The following is an 18,183-nucleotide window of genomic DNA, read 5'->3' as shown; positions in this document are numbered from 1 at the left end:
AGATGTGATTCTCCCCCCCCCCCACATCGTCCTGCCTCTCTCTGTCTCTGCCTCCATTGGTGGGCTCAGGGTGGGCTAGGAAAGGCAGACTCTCCGCCTCTCCGCCTGGATCAGCTGCCCCCACCCCTTCTAAAGGAGGAGGCCCCCCTCCCTCCTTCCCACTCTCTCCCTTTTCTCAAGCGCTGGCTCCTTATGGTAGAACAAGTCTATCTTGCGACGTCAGGGTGGTAGAGGAGGGGGGGGGTTATTAATAACCAATTAGAGGGGTCATCGGAGCGCATATATAGTACCAGCCCTCAGGACCTGGGCCCAGAAGACTCTGTTGCCACTTGCTAAGCAGGCAGTGGCTTGGTCCACTTGCTCCTGGGACAGCCCACTTCCCTCTCATGCTCTCTCTCTCTGTCTCTCTCTCTCTCTTCCCGAACAGATCAGAACCAGCTGCCCAGAATCTCTGACCCCCACACAGACCCCAGCTGCAAGCTTGCCCCCCCACTTTCACACACACACTCCCACACACCCCAAAATCTACCATCTCCCTTAAAGCCTCGCCCCACCTTGTCCTTATGATGGGCTCCGTGCTCCCCGCGGAAGCCCTGGTCCTCAAGGGGGGGCTGAAGGGGCCCGGGCTCTCGCTGGCCGAGGTGATCACGTCGGACATCCTGCACAGCTTCCTCTACGGCCGGTGGAGGAACGTCCTGGGCGAGCAGCTCTTCGAAGAGAAGGCCGCCGGGGGCTGTGGTGGTGGAGGCGGAGGAGGCGGAGGAGGAGCGCACAGCAACCCCAAAACGGCCTTCACGGCGGAGGTCCTGGCTCAGTCCTTCTCTGGAGGTGAGTCTATCGTCCTCAGAGACCTCTTGGAGGGTCGGTGTGTGTGTGGGGGGGGGATAGAGTTCCAGAAGGGTGTGTGAGAATAATTTCCAAGCGCAAACCTAACCGTGTCTACTCAGGAGTAAGTCCTGTTGCATTCAACTGGTGTTGCTCCCAGGTAAGTGGGGTCAGGGTGGCAGCTGGAAAGTTTAATTCCAGCCGTGTTTGCTTGGGAGTAATTTCTATTGCATCCCTTGGAGCTTACTCCCAGGTAAGTGGGTTAGGGTTACAGCCTCAGGAAGTTTGTCTGTTAAAAACAACAACAACAGCAAAGAGGGCTATAAACTGAGTGTTGCATTCCTGGGCAGTATTCAGCGAGACTCCAATACGTACTTTTTGGGAGGGGGGTCCCGGTTGCCTTCCATGGGGAAAACTGAGGCGCGCTTTCAAAATCTCTCCCGCTGAAACCAGACGCGATGAAGCCCCGAGGTAGCTCTCGACACTATTGGCTCCGCCTAAACAAAAATGTGCCTTTATTAAGAAATGCCCTAAAGGCATCCCATTCCGCCTGTGGATTCATCAGGGATTTCTTTTTCCCAAATCTGAGAGACACAAAGTTCTTTTAGAACCCCTGGCTCACAAGAAAAAAAGTGCTGAATAATTTTCCAGCACCCCACTCTTCCACCCTTCATTTCACATCCTCCCCTCAAAGCATGGGTTTTCGAAAATTGTTTTTCCCCTCTAACCAGCGATGCGTAAGTCTTGCGACTGCACGCAAAATCATCAGTTTCTCTCTCCTTGCGCGCTCTGCAACCCCAGAAATAAAGGGAAGTGCGATAGAGCGAGAAAGTCCCACGCTCAATCCACAGTGGCATTTCCTGGTAGCGTTGGGAGAGACCTCGTGTTTGAAATCGGAGAGCTGCTGCCAGTCAGTGTAGGCAATATTGAACTAGATGGAGCACTGGCCTGGCTCAAAAGAAGGCAGCTCCCCACGTCCCTACTTAAACTCGAATTCAGAACCACGAGGATTGGAATCTTAGTTCTTTTTAAGGGGAAGGCCAGGAGCTCAGTGGTAGAGCAGCTGCTTTGCATGCAGAAGGTCTCACTGGCATTTCCAGGTAGGGGGAGAACCATGCCTGAAATCCTGAGAAAGCCACTGCTAATCCGTGTAGACAATATTCAGCAGATGGATCCAGTGGTCTGAGCCAGTATGAAGGCAGCTTCCACAGCAGGCGCTGTAACTCTCCAACACTTTGACTTTACCCCACCTTAGCATGCTCTTCCATTGTCCCTCGAGACAGAAGGATGCCAGCAGCAACAGCAAAAGTATGTGTTCCTAAAGGGGGACGGGTGGAAAGTACCTTACCTGTCCTCAAAAAGAAATCTAAAAAGCGCAAGGAGAGAAACTCTGATGATTTTGCGTGCAGTCGCAAGATTAGGTTGGGATCTCCACCCCCAGCGCCCCCCCCCCGAAAAGGATGAAGTAACAGATCAGTGCCAGATCTGATATACACAGGAGACCTCGATTCGCTCCCCCAGGAGAAAATAAAAATAAAAATCCCAAAACAAAACAAATAAATCAGCCAACCCATCCAGCTTCTGTAAAAGCCCACTAGACCAATTCTAAAAGCACTGGGATTTTCCCATCACTGTGTTATCTGAATGGTCTCCAAAATCCTCTCCCCTCCTTCTCCTCACCCACCCTTTCAGAAGAACTAAACACATACTTTTCTGCCTCTCAACTTAACCAGAGTGTAAATTTGTCCCCAAAAGATGTTTTTAATCTTATAGATATATATATAATAATCATTTTCTGCCTTTCTCAATCCGTCTTCCCCTTGAATTTAGCTCTTCACCCCGCAAAAAGTATGAGCCTCATTCTCTCTCTCTTTGAAAAGCCTTTGGCATTTAAATTCTTATTAGGCGTGTAATAGCAGCTGACTGATAAAGGAAATTTTAAATTCATTTAGTTAACTTGGGCCTGACCTGAGGGGGGGGGGAGAGAAATTCCCACTTAAACCAAGAACTTTAAAAGGGCAATTTGGGAGGGGGGGCGGAGAGAAGAAGAAGAAAGGATTGATGGGGGGGGTCACATTTTTCTTTTTCTTCAAAATGTCTCAAGTGCTTTTCCCTCATTCATCAATCCTAGGACGGTCTATTTTCCCTGCTGGCATCTCCGTGACTCCCTGCTTCTACACTCCCCCCACCCTCCCTGGAAGATTACTGTTCCTTTCTTAATTTGCCATGAAAACTCCATTCTGTGGCCTTTCAAGGGATGTCAACCAGCTAATCTCTCCCATTTTGTCCAGAGAAATTCCTGGGCCTTTTAGAACAAGTTTCTGAGGGCATTCAGGGCCGACCATGGACGGGCAAACAGCGATCTCCAAAGGCTAATGAATTTAGAATTAGTGATTTTCTATCCAAGGGACTTAAATGAATGCAGATCACTTTAAACAGTGTGACAAATTGCTTTATGGAGTGCAATGGACACTATTTAACCCTCTCCACCCTCCCCCTCCCCAGCCCAGGAACCCCCTTGTTCCACATCCCACTTTTTCCCAGTGGGAAAAAGGTTGGCTTAGAAAGGGAGGCTTGTAAAAGATTATGCTCCCGCTCTCCTCCACCCCATTCCATGGGGTATATGCACCCCACAGGGCCTCAATCAGGGTGTGTTGTACTGCACACCCCATCAATGAAGATCTGTGAGTGAGAAGATTCTGTGTGTGAGGTTAGCAGGGGCACAGTTTAGAATCCCCAAAAAGATCTCTGCTTGGATCAGGCCAGGGGTTCTGTCTAGTCTGGCGGTCCTGTTCTCACAGTGGCCAACCAAATACCTGTGGGAAACTAGAAAGCACACAATTTCCAAATCTGGACTTGATGACTATTTGCCTGTGTGTGTGTGTGTGTGTGTGTGTGTGTGTGTGTGTGTGTGTTGTTTTGTGTTCCTGCAAAATAAATATTTTTATTTCCCCAGAACGACAAGGACTAGAAACTTAATTGGCTTTTAGAGCAAGGGTCATAGCTCAGCGGTAGAGCACCTGATTTGCATGCAAAAGTTCCCAGGTTCGACCCTGGATGGCATCTTCAGGTAGGGTTGGGAGGGAAACCCTGCCTGAAATTCTGGAGAGCTGCTGCCAGTCAGTGTAGACAAAATGGAACTACAGTATGTGGAGCTTCCTGTGTTCCTCACCTCAGTTGTTAATGTGCATTCACTTAGCTCCAACTGTGGCAGTTATACATTTGAGGGGTGGGGGCTCCAGCTTATTCTGCTGAGAGGGTCCCCAGACATCCGCTCCACAAGTCCTGCCCTGATGGTGACACTGTTGACTGCTTGTATACCAGTCCAGATTTTAGGACTATCAAGCTCAGTATTGTCTCAGTATTGTCTACACTGACTGGCAGCAGCTCCCCAGGGTTTCAGATTGGGTGCCTTCCCAGTTCTACCTGGAGATGCCATTGGTGACTGAACCTGGGATCTTCTGCACTCAGAGTGGATGCTCTGCTGCTGAGCTGCAGCCCTTCCCTATAACTAAGGATCTAGTCCTCATGGTTCTGAATAAGTGACTGATTAAAACAAAAAGTGATGTCTTACACTGAGTCAGACCCTGGGTCTAGCTAGCTCAGTATTGTCTACACTAACCACCATCGCTCTCCAAAGTTTTAGGTGGGGCATCTTCCCAGCCTTCCCTGGAGATGCCTTTGCAGTGGGGAGTGGGGTGGGGGTTCAGCCTAGGCCTTCTGCACTCATAGTATATGCTCTTCCACTTATCCACGGATGTTCCCCCTTCCCCTGAAGTGGAACTTGAAGTTTCAGTGGGGACATTTTAACCAACTGGTTAACCAATGCATACTTTTCCTGGAGAAACCCACACCTAGGAGTCCCCAACACTAGGAGTCTACTCTGAGTAAAACTCAGTGGGCTATAATTCTCTGCCAACATATTGCATGATGACCCCAATTCACAGTTACACCAAACATCCGCACACCTCTCTAAGTTGGTGACTGAGGGCCAAGTGATTGTGCTTTTGGGGTCTATGGTTGGGTGGTGAGGCAAGGGGGGACCTATGTATTCTACACACCCTCGCATAGCCATTATATTCGGCATGATTTGTAGATGTGTGTCTGTGTGGATTATCACGAAAGCTTGTGCATTCCTAGTATGTATGGTTGGTTCCTGGCAGGGGTCTGTGGGGTCATCAAGATAAGACTTTGAGGATACTCATCAGGGTCCCACTCAACAGAGATGGGCTCCCCACACACACAACAGTGATGGTTTGTGACAATTGTGTGTCTGTGTGTGCTTGTAGGGTGGTATCTGTGTGTTTGTAGTGTGTGTGTGTGTGTGTGTGTGATGGGCAAATTGGTAACTGGCCCATTTCCTGAATGTAGAGGCTACATTTCCGGAGCGTAAGTGATTTTAAGAGCATATAGGGAGAGCCTTGATGGATCAGACAAAATGGTTGATCTGCTTTAAGATCCTGTTTCCAGTGGAGGACAGCCAAATGCCAGGTTTTTAAGGGACAGCCCACCCCATTCTTTCTTCTTGGCGCCTGATATTCAGAGGTAAGCATTTTTTAAAAAATGATTGCTGTAACCTTATGGCTAAAGAATAACGCAAATCTCTTCAAGAGAATATAGCTTGGAAGCACACCGTTCCTCCATGCATTATGCTGGTGTGGCTCACGCTGTCACCTGCTTTTGTGGAGTGCTGAGGTGCTCTACAGGTGTTCAGTGTTTATTTATTTTATTTTACTAATTCAATTTGTATACCGCCCACCATCTGTAGATCTTAGGGCAGTTCACAACATAAAATACAGAATAAAAACACAACATGCATAATAAAAACAAGAACAAAGACCACAAACCAATAACTGCCCCTGCCCAAACATTTAAAAAGTATATAAGATGTTAATCAGCCCAAGGCCTGGTTGAAGAGGAACATTTTTGCCTGGCGCCTAAAAGTGTATAATGAAGGTGCCAAGCAAGCCTCCCTGGGGAGAGCGTTCCGCTATGTGTATATGATGTACTTTGTTATAGAGACAAGGCTTGAGCTTTGGAATCCAAAATGTGTGTAACATTACTTACAAGTGAGGCTTGTGATAAAATGTTTGCTGGGTATTCACCAGCCAGTCAGCCAGCCAGCTGTGCCCTTCACCATAATACTCCATTCCTTTCCTATTTTCCTTTCCATTATTTCCCATGGCTCTCATTTGTACATAAGAGGGATGTGCCTCTTTTAGTTTTCTTAAAATGGGTTTTCATACTTTTGCAAACTTCGTATTGGCTCCACTTCTGGATCAGCAGCCCTCTCTTGTCTCCATTGCTGTCAGCACTCACCAACTGTGAGTTGCTTCTTAGCTGCTCCAGCTTCTTAGCTGGAGAAGTCCAATCGTCTCTTAAAAAGGGACGTGTGTTTGCAACGTGGACTGCCATGTAGGTTTAACAGAGTGTGTTTTATAGATAGCACAACTGTTCCTGTGCCATCTTGCACTCCTGGCTTTTGATCATCTATGCACTGGAGTGAATAGGCTGCGTTGAACTAAGTTCTCGCTCAGGGGATAGATCTATGGTAACATAGTCAATCTCCCTCAATTTAAAAGGGCTTATACACACACACACACCCAAAATAAAAATAATCTCCACAATCACACCATACTTTTAAAGCACATTTAGTACACATTTCAAGCACATGGCACCCCCAAAGAATCATGGGAACTGTAGTTTACCCAGAACCCTCCACAAACTGCAGCTCCCAGGATACTGGGAACATGATGTAAAGGTGTATTAAATAGGCTTTAAATATACATGGCGGACATGGCCTGTTTAATGCAAGTGGCGGCGTGGTACTTCCGTAATAATGTAACCTGGACAAGTCTCTACCGCAGGGTGCTTCTAAATTTAGACAGAGGAGATGAAAGAGGAAAGGTTTGAGAATAACGGTGGTGTTGGTGGTGGGGTTTTGAGCAGGAGCATGAATTCATATGCATCTGGATGGGGCAATGAGTGAAATCTCCCAGAGGAATTTATATACTTTAGGCTTTTTTTAAAAAACACAACCCTGATCATTTCATAATTTTATAAACTGCTTTGTTCTTCTTTACAATCAAGTGGCACATGCACTTTATGAACTGGAATGAAAAATGCATAATTATTCTTCCAGCCTGCTCCTATAGCCCTTAATGCAAAACAGTAACGCAGCCATAACCCCCTGGTTATTCTCCAGGGACTCTGACTGTATATACGCTACATCTTACTCTGCATCCAGAGCACTCCCTTCACTGGTTTGGGAAGGGCTTTTTTTTCTTTTAAAAAAATGTTTAGGGGTACTCTCATTTTCCTACTCATATTGAAATACTGCCCCGCAATGAGGCCAAACTTAGATTCACAAAAGGTTTAGGGGTATGCGTCCCCCTAGAAAAAAAAAAAGCACTGGGTACACACATGACATTAACCCCCCATCCATATCTATCCTGTCCTTGGAAAATGCTGCATTTTGATGTATCCCCTTCTAAAAAATCCCAGATTCAATCCAAATTGAGAAAAAGAATGGTTTCAGTGCATTTTAAGCCAGTAATGTGTGCACGCAGCACCAGCCAGCATTTAAACCAAACACTCTCACCTAAATCAGTCCCTAGATCGGGTTGTATTTGCAGCTTGGGTACCACCAGCACAATTACGCAATTTGCTAGATTTCTGCCTGCACCGGAGAGGTGAGCGCCTCTTTTTAACCTGCCTCACCTTTAAAAAAGCATCTCTTCGAAGAGAGGACAATGGAAACAAAGTGGCAATGAACTGGGGGGAGAGCTCTCAGTTTCTCTGTCGGCTGCTCATATTACTGGCACACGAGCCAGTTGCCTCCCTCTCACTATGGAGATAGTGAGATGTGGAATTCTTTTTTTCCTGGGCTCTTTTCCTGACCCATCCCAGGTGTTCTGTGCTTCCCCCCCCCCTTGCATCCTCTGGACAGTGAGAATTGTGAATGGGAAGGCAATTGCTGTTAACCCTGATAGCTGTGCTCTCCCACCACTATCGGAGGCAGCAATGCTTCTGAATGCTGGTTGCTGGAAACCACAGAAGGGGACAGTGTTCTTGCACTCAGGTCCTGCTTTTATGGGCTTCCCACAATGGGCATCTGCTCAGCCCCTGTGAGAACAGGATGCTGGACTAGATGGACCTTGCAGAGCTGTAGCTACAGGGGGTGGGGGTGGTGTGAAGCATTCAGAGGGGCACCATTGAGGCTCTCAGCCTGTGTATGTACCTATGTGTATGCAAATACTCGTGTGTGTGTGTGTGTGTGTGTGTGTGTGTGTGTGTGTGTGTGCCAAACTGAGTCTTTGAAATAAAGCCTAGTTTCACCCCTGGATCTTGGCCTCATCCAGTAGCTGGGCTCTTATACTTTGGAAGATACGAGCAACCCATTGAATGATAATGATAGGCTGGACCTACCATTAGGCAAACTGGGGTGTGTTTCTTAGGTGGCTGATGTGAACGGTGGCAGTAGCAGAACCTCAGATTATGATTTTGAGCTCCCCCCTGCCTTTCAAATGCCCAGTGTACAAAAACAGGTGTTGTTTTTGGGACTCCGGATGACAACTGTGCATGGTAGTTCTTTTGTTATTCCCATATTGCAAATTGGGGACAGCTGAGTTTGAGAAAAGGTATAGGGGAGGGAACCCACAGATATTAGTGGAATTTTTAACCAGGAGCAAGAACTGAGGTTTGTTGAAAATTCACGACAAATCTCTCAGCTGTGCTAGTTAACCATACCCTCAATTTACAGAAGCAGTATAGCCGAGATGTTCGGAGATGACAGACTTTGCCTTTGCAACCTGCTCACAAAGGCTCAGAGACATCTGCTGGCCACTGGCGGAAACAGGATACTGGGCTGCTTTGATCCAAAAATGAGGCAGTTCCCATTTCTCTGTTCCTGCTTGCTCCAAATGCTGGATTACCCAAGGGGCAGCCTAAGTACATTGCGTGTTGCGTTTCCATTTTTGTAGATTGTTACGTTTTGCAACACAGGGGTTTGTGTTTGTTTAGAGCTCTAGTGAAGCAGGGGCACCAATAAAAAAGGAGAAATTCTTGAAATAATTTGATATTTCCAAAAAAAACAACAATCGAAGTAGTCATCATGGGGAAAGTCAGAACTTTGTGGGCTTCCTTACACTCTATTCCACTGAATTGTTTTAACTGGATTTTGAATAAATTTGAAACTAATTATTGCTGTTTTGAATTTTATTTAGTGGGTTGTGCAAACTGCTATTGTGAATAATGCTTTTTATAGTGTAGGGTGGGGAGCATTTTGGGCGGCCCCCCCAAAAAAGTTTGGGAACAACCACTGGTGTAGCTTAACTTCTTTCTCTCCCTCCCTTTTCTCTTTCTCTCTGACCCACAGAGGTCCAGAAGTTATCCAGCTTGGTGCTGCCTTCAGAGGTCATTATTGCCCAGAGTTCCATTCCTGGAGAAGGGCTGGGCATCTTTTCTAAGACCTGGATCAAAGCGGGCACAGAGATGGGACCTTTCACTGGCCGGATCATCTCCCCAGAGCATGTGGACCTTTGCAAAAACAACAATCTGATGTGGGAGGTAAAGAAGCAAGGATGTGTGCATGTGTGTGTCCACGTGAGAGAGGAGGGTGGCTCTTCTTGGAACAGGGTGGGGGAAGCCATAGCTCTTCAGATGTTGTGGGACTCCAACTCCCATGAACCCCTGCAGCCAGCATGGCTAATGGTCCAGGAATGATGGGAGCTGAAGTCCAACAACATCTGAAAGGCCACAGGTCTTCTGTCCCTGAACGAAGAGATGGGATGCAAGAGATAGAAGAATGCCTCTTTTTTAAACAGGCATTCCCCCATTAGGAAGGGGAAAGAAGGGATGCTAGGGATTGAACCAGGGACATTCTGCATGCAAAGTGGATGTTATGGCTCTGAGCTACGTCCCTTTACTTAAGGTTGTGGAACAGCCCACAATATGTATACTTGGCCTTGTATTTCCTTTTATCCTCCCATTCCTGATGACAGAGATTGAGGCCATTGTTAACACTCTTAACAATGGCCTAGTCTACAGCCCAAAATTTTCACAAATTGATGCTAGTCCAGTGTATAAAAAGAGGCACACCTGTCATATCAGAATGGCAAGATCACAACAGTTAAAGTGTGAGTGATATGTGGTTTGATTTCCAGAACAACAAATAAAAGTTTATTCAGAAGTCTACTGAGATACATCCTGCATTGCAGGGCGTTGGACTAGATGAACCTCAGGGTCCCTTCCAACTCTCCAGTTCTATGATCCCCACCCCCAGTGATTTCTGAGTGGTCTGCAGTGTGTATGTTTGAGAACTGCCATCTTAGATTGCTTGAAAAGAGGATTAGAAGTCTATCAATGGTTATGAGCCAGGCTAACTAAATAAAACCTACCCATTTATTATTTTATTAATTAGTTTTCTATACCACCTTTCCTCAGAGTATCACAGGGTGGTTTACAATATAAAAACACAAAAATACATGAGATAGTAACAGAAATAAACAATACAACCCCCCCCCAGTTTAAAAGGCCATAGAACGTTTAATTAGCCAAAGGCCTGGGAGAAGAGGAATGGTCCACTCCCAAGGCCTCTTGTGGAGGAGGCACACAAAGAATGGCCTCAGATGAAGCTTGCAGGGTCTAGGGTGGTTCATATGGGGAGAGGCAGTCCTTGAGGTATTTAGAGACGTTGTGCCTGAGAATACCACTTGCGGGGGTGGGCAAACTTCCAGAGGCATTGTTGCGTTCAGCATCCATTTATGGGCCTTCTCAGAAGAGACTATGGTTATGAACTAATGCAGCTATTAGGAACGCAGGGAATGCCTGTGGGAAAGAATGAGTCAGAAGGAGGCGGTGGAATGGATGGCTTTGTCACACAAGCAGACTAGGTTGCCATAATAGACATAAGTGTATAAATTTATGCCTGGCATGGAGAAAATCGATAGAGAAAAGCCTTTTTTCATCTCTCGTGATGCTAGAACTCGTGGGCATCCAATGAAGCTGAATGTTGGAGGATTCAGGACAGATCAGAGGAAGGACTTCTTCATGCAGCTCTTGGTTCAACTATGGAACAAGGCTATCCATGGCTACCAGCCACAATGGCTAATGCTCTGCATCCATGTTCAGAGGCAGTAATGTTTCTGAATACCCAGTAGCTGGAAGCCACAGGAAGAGAGGGTTGCTGTTGCACTTGGGTCCTGTTTTGCAGGCTTTCTGTTGGAACATCTGGCTTGCCACTGTGAGAAAAATAAGTTGCAGAAAGATTTAAAAGCCCATTTTTTTAAAAAAACCTTGATAACTTCTGATAATTTTCTACAACTTTTCCAGCACACTGATTATACCTTTTCTGGGGTGGGATAACCTGGATGCATCTATTCAGATGTGGTAGGAGGTAGGTGTGATTCATGGACTGAAACCCTCTTGCCCTTCTTTCCAGGTCTTCAATGAAGATGGAACAGTCCGTTATTTCATTGACGCCAGCCAAGAGGACCATCGCAGCTGGATGACATACATCAAGTGTGCCAGAAATGAGCAGGAACAGAACCTGGAGGTGGTCCAAATTGGGAACAGCATCTTTTACAAGGCCATTGAGGTAAGGGTGTTACGTACAAGGGAACGGGTGAGGGTGTGGGGTGTGAAATGCACCAGTAGAGCAAAAATACTTGCCTTCAACCTAAGTTGCTGGTGCTTCTTCAGACTTTTTTTTTAATACTTCTGGTGCTGGGGAGTTAAATGTAGAAACATAGGATTGAATCCAATGTAGCGCCAAGAGAAAGCAATTTGCTGGTATACTTGTTCTGCTGCTGAAATGCAAAGGCATTTTGTCATTAAACTAGGATGACTTTAGAAGGGAATCGGACACATTTGTGGCAGGTAGAGCTATTCATGGCTACTAGCCACAATGGCTATGCTCTGCCTCCACAATCAAGAGGAGGTAACGCTTCTGAATTCCAGTTGCTGGAAACCACAGAAGGAGAGAGTGATCTTGGGCTCAGATCCTATTTGCGGGTTTCCCCACAGGCATCTGCTTCGCTACTGTGAGAACAGGATACTAGACTGGTTGGGCCACTGGCCTGATCCAGCAGGCTCTTCTTAGAGATCTCGGAAGCCAGAGGGGAGGCTGTATGAAATTCTTATTGGAAATTGCATTTTGTTGTGGACTTTTAGGTGTTTGACACACTTTAGGTGCCTTTGATCGGTCAGTTCGCTAAGTATTTTTATTTATTTACTGGTGGGGGGAGCTACCCCCTGCCCGTCCCCCCGGCAACATCCATGTTAAGAGGCTATCCACTTTTTAGTGGTGCAGCTGAAAACATTTCTGCATCAATTTCTACAGGAGAATGGACCATTAGGGCAAACAGGGAGGTACCCCATCAACCTCAGTCTGCCCTCAGCCAGCCCTCACCGGTCTACCTTCTTTATTAAATTCAGTCCATGGAGCGGAACTGGCTACCAGCTTCCTCCTCCTGAGTGTCAGAGTTGCCTTTGTAGAACTCAGCTGGGAGGGGGAAGATGGGGAGAAAACTGGAATCCATCAACTCTGCCCCCTATTGTTGGGCTCCCTGCCTTACACCATACCAGTTTCCAATGGGTGGCAGCCACAACTGCCCACTTCTTTCTCATCTGTGCATGTGCCCATCAGAGATTGCAACTGAGGATTTTAGTTCAGGGGGTGGGGAGCTTTTTGCCTTCCTGATGTAGCCAAACTACGTTGTCCACCAACCACTGAAGCTGAACAGCCAAGGCTGATGGGAGCTGGAGTCTGGGGGGCTGAAGGTCACTCTACTGCTGGCTTTAGGTTATCTATCTGTTTCACTTTAGTGGACAAGTAAAGCTTTGCAAATGTGGGGAAATGCTGGAACCCGAAGACCACACACACAGCGAGCATCTTACCCCTGCAGCACATTCTGAAATGCAACACACACACATAGAGATGCAAACACAGCCTACGCACACCGAAGTGCTAAGAACAGTTATTACGTGCCATCTTTCATGTCTGGGGTTTTGCCTCCTAATGTGAAAATGATAGTTAAGATTTTAGCAACACTTGTAGGTTTATTTTGGGGGAGGGGGAGATTCTTTTCTCCTGCAGAAGATCTCTCTAACGCCTTTTGCCATTTTGCTATTTAGCTTTCGTAAAAGAAAATAACTGCTCTCTGTGTGATGTAGTGGAATGTGAGGGTGTTTTCGCAGAGAAATTGCACCACCTTTCTCTGCAAAAGGCTGGTGTTACCTTTTCATCCATGCCTGGAAAATGTTTCTTTTCTCTTTTGTTTGGCACCAGAAATGATATCACAGTTAGCACTGGGCAAGCCTCGGTGAGGAGGCTATTCCCAGAAATGTGGGGAGGCAGTGCTAAGGAGGCCCCCTCTCTGGTCACCTGATTTCAGATAACCTCTGGTATGTGATGCATATTTCAGTGTGGAGAGGATGCCTGTTTTAAAATGATGCTTTCCATCTACAGTTTATATATATATATATATTAAACTGCAGCTGTTTGCCTGGCAGAAGAGGCTAGCTCCTTTTCGGTTTCAAAAAGGCTATCCTCTTCTACTAGGTGCAGCCAAAAGATTAAACATATAAATAAGAAATATCTCCTGCTGGAATGATTACAGCATATTTTAGATTATCCTTTTTTCTCCAACTGATTCATCTAATTCAAGGGTGGGGAAGTGGCCCTCCAGGCCTCACTTTCTTGCCCTTGAGCTCTTCTTATAAGGACCATATCCCTCACTGGCCCTGCTTGAGGGAATTTGAGGTCTGATAATGCCTCTTCTGGTTTCCTGGGTGGAGGGCAGAGAAACTAGCCAACAAAACAAAGGGACATTTTTACACGCATAGCTCCATTCAATTTCCCCTCTGGACCCACCTACCACTGGCATGTGGCCTTTGGAAGGTTACCCAAAATAGAATGCAGCCCTTGGGCTGAAAAGTGTTCCCCACTCTAATTGGTTAAACGTAGCCCTTAAGCACAGGGACTGACACTTTGGACATATCATAATATAGAATAATGGTTAGAAGGGTATCAGCACAATCCTTGCAACAGATGACCAGATGCCTGTGAAAAACCGGCAAACAGGACCTGAGAATAAGAGCCACCTCCTCCATAATTTTTTCTATCCCCCTTTTAAAGCCGTTCCCCCTCTTCTCTCTCTATAGATGATTCCTCCGGATCAAGAATTGCTCGTTTGGTATGGGAACTCCCACAATACCTTCCTGGGGATCCCTGGAGTGCTGGGACTTGAGGAAGAGCAGAAGAAGAGTAAGCACGGTAAGGAGATGGCTGAATTCTGCTCAGGGTTGGCACTGTATAAAACCTGCCTTTCTTAGGATTTCCCTCTGCCAGTTTGCAGGATTTGCAGGGTGGAGTGGGGAGGGAGTGGGAACCAGTCCCTCCTGTTTCTATTTCTCTCTTTTTTTAAAAAAAGGACTGTAATTTGAAGAAATCAATATGAAACAAATACAAAAAGCAGTGCAGCATATCTGAGAACAGACTTAATAATAGGTTGGTAAAGTATTTAAGACCACCAGGAAAGTCAAATTCCATGCTGTACCGGGGAGAGGGAGTCTCACGTGTCTGATGCACATAAGATGGTATCCCACCAAACCACACAGAATTTTTCAGGGTCCTTCGGGCATTTTGACATGCGATTTATGAGTTATTCTTTTTCCAGCTGATGCTGGATGCCACATATCTTTAATACCATCTGTTGTAAATGTTTTAGGTATCCTTGGGGGGAAAGAAAGGTGCAATCATTTTTATCTGGCAATGCAGACATGCACTTTAATTCCTGTTGTTTGTCAGTTGCAGCATCACAACTGTGTGTGTGTGTGTGTGTGAGTGAGTGAGTGAGTGATAGTCTCCTGATAGAGGCCTGCCACTTTGTATCTTTTCGGGGGAAGCCTTTAAATAAAACCGGCAAAGCTCTTAACCGGCAAAGCTGCTGTGTTTCAAACAAATGTATCAACTGGGCCTGCTGCCATTTTTAATGCTTTTATCTTACTTTGCTGGGGCTTGCTGGAATGCAATCCCCCTTCAAAATATTTTATTATTTTCACTTATTTATACAAGAAACGACAATCGGTATTCAGCTGCTCCTGCCTCCTGCACAAAAGTACCAAATATCTAGTTAATTACATCCAACTTTCAATTTATAAACAAAGGTTGCCATATGCCCTCAGAGGCCTGTAATCATGCCCCATTAATGTTGCATATGTAATAAAACTATGCCAGGTTTCTTGCCTGTTCGACTCTCTCACATATGGGTTGCCCGTTTGTCCATCGGCATTAAGTTCCAGAGTTGTGAGATCCAGATCTCAAAGAGGTCTGCATTGACAGAGTCTTCCAATAAAAATCCAGGGCATAATTGTGCCCACAGTAGGTCTTTGAAGCTATCAAGCAGAAGTATTTATACAGGGGAAAGGAGAGAAGTGGCTTCTAACTTTGGGAATCTGAGGGCATGCAATGGATTTTTAAAAGATCTTATTTCATTCGGGCTGTGTCTTTTTAAAGTTTTCGTTCATGTTGTATATAGAGTGGTACTGATGTTGCTGCACGACCCTCCTTGATAAATATTAATTGCATTGTTTATTTCATTAATGACATACATATAGAATATGGGCTTGATCCGTCCCCATCTGTGGGCTCACCTGCTCCGGGCATGAGTAACTTCCAAGGTAGGGTGCTCCTTGGGAGACGAGGGATGGCTGGAGGGGGTGAACCGGAGGGTGACAGTGACCTCCCCTATGCAAAGTGGCAGTTCCTGCACTGCACACGAGCTACTGAGGCCAGGCAGGGTGAGGGAAGAGGGCTCCTTTGTGGGGATGGATCAGGCCCTATAGGTTTATATAATTTTTTTTATTAAAATCAGGGGCTCAGTATCTCATTGATTGCTTCAGGAGTGGATTAATGCAATGCGCTCTAAGTGGGGCATCCCTCACACTTGTCCCAGAAGTTGCAATTGGTGCAGAATGCTGCAGCATGATTGCTGACAGGAGTGAGGCCATATCAGCATATAAAACCTGCGCTCAGAGATCACTGGTTGCTGATTTGCTACCAGGCCAAGTTCAAGGTGTTACTATTAGTATATAAAGCCCTTAGCAGCTTGCACCCAGCTTACCTGCAAGATCACAAGTAGGCCCACTCAACTGCTTCAATCTGCAGAATTGGCCCCGTTACAGGAGCCGCAAAATACTGATTCCAGATTTGTAAGAAATCAGATCTTTTAGTGTGGCAGCACCACCCACACTTTGGAACTCCCTGCTTAGTGATAACAAGCAGGTGCTTTCACTGTATTTCTTTTCAACCTGTTAAAACCATTTTTGTTTAGGCAAGCCTACCCAGACACAAAGAGGTGGCTTTTAGCTTATTATTTTTAAAAAAGTTTTAAATAATTGTTTTTAACTATTTTTTTACTGATTTCATTATTATTTTCTTTTTGTAAACGATTTTGAGGGATTTTTTAAAATGTATAATCAAGTGGCATGTAACTTGTAGTAGTAATAATTAAAATTAATTGTTCACTCATCACCAGCCTTCCGAGTACATAACATGTAGGACTGCTCTGTAAAACCTTTTCATCCCCTGAAAAGGCATTCTTATCCACCAGATTTTATCTAGGAAGTCACAACCCGAATGAAATAATATCTATTCCCCTCACAGAGCTGCAGCTATCACAGTGGTTTAAACCAGGCATAGGCAAACTCGGCCCTCCAAATGTTTTGGAACTACAACTCCCATCATCCCTAGCAAACAGGACCCGAGGTCAGGGATGATGGGAATTGTAGTCTCAAAACATCTAGAGGGCAGAGTTTGCATATGCCTGGTTTAAACAATTCCTCTGGGAATTGTAGCTATGGGAGGGAAATAACAGTGCCCTGAACAAACTGCAGCTCCCAGGATTCTTTGGGGGGAACCCATGAGTGTTTAAAAAGAGGTATGAAACTATTTTAAATATATAGTTACAGATGAAGCCTGAGTGTATAAAATGATTACAGGTAGGTAGCCGTGTTGGTCTGGATCGAAGTAAAATAAAAAAATTCCTTCAGTAGCACCTTAAAGACCAACTAAGTTTTTATTTTGGTATGAGCTTTCGTGTGCATGCACATTGGACAGGGTTCTGGGCTCTTCACACCTTCTCCAGCTCCAAATTCAGGTTGACCCCTGCTGCTTTCTGCCATAGATGTGAATTGTTATCTCCACTGCAAAGCTTCGTGTTCTCTTTGGCCTCTGGGTATCTGAAGAAGTGTGCATGCACACGAAAGCTCATACCAAAATAAAAACTTAGTTGGTCTTTAAGGTGCTACTGAAGGAATTTTTTTGTATAAAATGATGTTTTGTTTGGGAGTGGGGTTTATTGCCAGAAATAACCCAAACTTCTCCCTCTTGTCCATTGCCCCTGCAGAGGACTTCCACGCGGCTGAAGCAGGTGCCAGTTCCACTGGCCGCATGCGCTGTGTCATCTGCCACCGAGGATTCAACTCCCGCAGCAACCTCCGCTCCCACATGCGCATCCACACCCTGGACAAGCCCTTTGTCTGCCGCTTCTGCAACCGCCGCTTCAGCCAGTCCTCCACCCTCCGCAACCACGTCCGGCTCCACACCGGCGAGCGCCCTTACAAGTGCCAGGTCTGCCAAAGTGCCTATTCCCAGCTGGCCGGCCTGCGGGCCCACCAAAAAAGTGCCAGGCACCGGCCCCCCAATGGCTCCCTGCAGTCACATTCACCGGCCCTGCCTGTGCCGCACCCCACCTCCCTTGCTCACCACATCCCCACCATGGTGCTGTGAGGTCGGAAGCCCCCTGGCACTTCTGTGAACTGGTGGGCACCAAGGCATCGGTGAGCGCGCAGGGGAAAGGGGCGGGGTTTTTTTGTGGTGGACCCATTCAGCAGCGGCTTCTAGTGGGGCTTGGCAAATGGAACTTCCATCTTCAGGCACACGTCTACCATCTGAACAAGAGGGGGGGCAGAGCGGGGCCTCCAGGTCCTGCTTCCGAGATTCCCAGCAGCCTTTGGCTGCCCACTGTAAGAAACAAAAAACTGGGGAGGGATTAATGGACCTCTTGGTCTGGACGGGAATGATGAAGGGATTCTGCTCTGGCAAGGTCTCGTTATTCCTAAGTGTGAGAACTAGGTGGGGGACTCACTTAATTTTTTTATTTTAGTATTTTAATATTTCCATCCAAGTTCCTTGGGTGATTTTCACCATCTTGGTTTCTTGTTCATGATGTGAGGCCTGTATGGTCTTCCCTATTTTGCCCATTGACTCAGGCATCCAAGTTAGATATATTTCTGGGGACGAGCTAAGAGGCTGAGCGTAAGATGAAGCCATGGCAAAGATGGAGAGAAAAGCAA

General features: G+C 46.2%; 1 protein-coding gene across 1 annotated transcript; it reads left to right on the top strand.

The window, feature by feature from the left end:
- The first annotated feature begins 563 nt into the window (after positions 1-563).
- PRDM12 (PR/SET domain 12) lies at positions 564-17,617 on the top strand. Its single transcript, XM_035113809.1, has 5 exons — positions 564-828; positions 9,203-9,393; positions 11,267-11,422; positions 13,990-14,101; positions 17,235-17,617. The coding sequence occupies exons 1-5, from the start codon at positions 564-566 to the stop codon at positions 17,615-17,617; spliced, it is 1,107 nt and encodes a 368-aa protein (XP_034969700.1).
- Positions 17,618-18,183: the final 566 nt, after the last annotated feature.

This window comes from Zootoca vivipara, chromosome Z (genome assembly GCF_963506605.1).
Source record: "Zootoca vivipara chromosome Z, rZooViv1.1, whole genome shotgun sequence".
Classification (NCBI taxonomy): Eukaryota; Metazoa; Chordata; class Lepidosauria; order Squamata; family Lacertidae; genus Zootoca; species Zootoca vivipara.
Note: the sequence above shows the minus strand (reverse complement) of the source record. Positions and strands in the feature narration are given on the sequence as shown.

Coding starts and splice junctions, on each gene's coding strand:
- PRDM12 (XM_035113809.1), top strand. CDS start 564: ATGATGGGCTCCGTGCTCCCCGCGGAAGCCCTGGTCCTCAAGGGGGGG. Junction 9,394..11,266: donor ACAACAATCTGATGTGGGAG/GTAAAGAAGCAA, acceptor CCTTCTTTCCAG/GTCTTCAATGAAGATGGAAC. Junction 11,423..13,989: donor TCTTTTACAAGGCCATTGAG/GTAAGGGTGTTA, acceptor CTCTCTCTATAG/ATGATTCCTCCGGATCAAGA.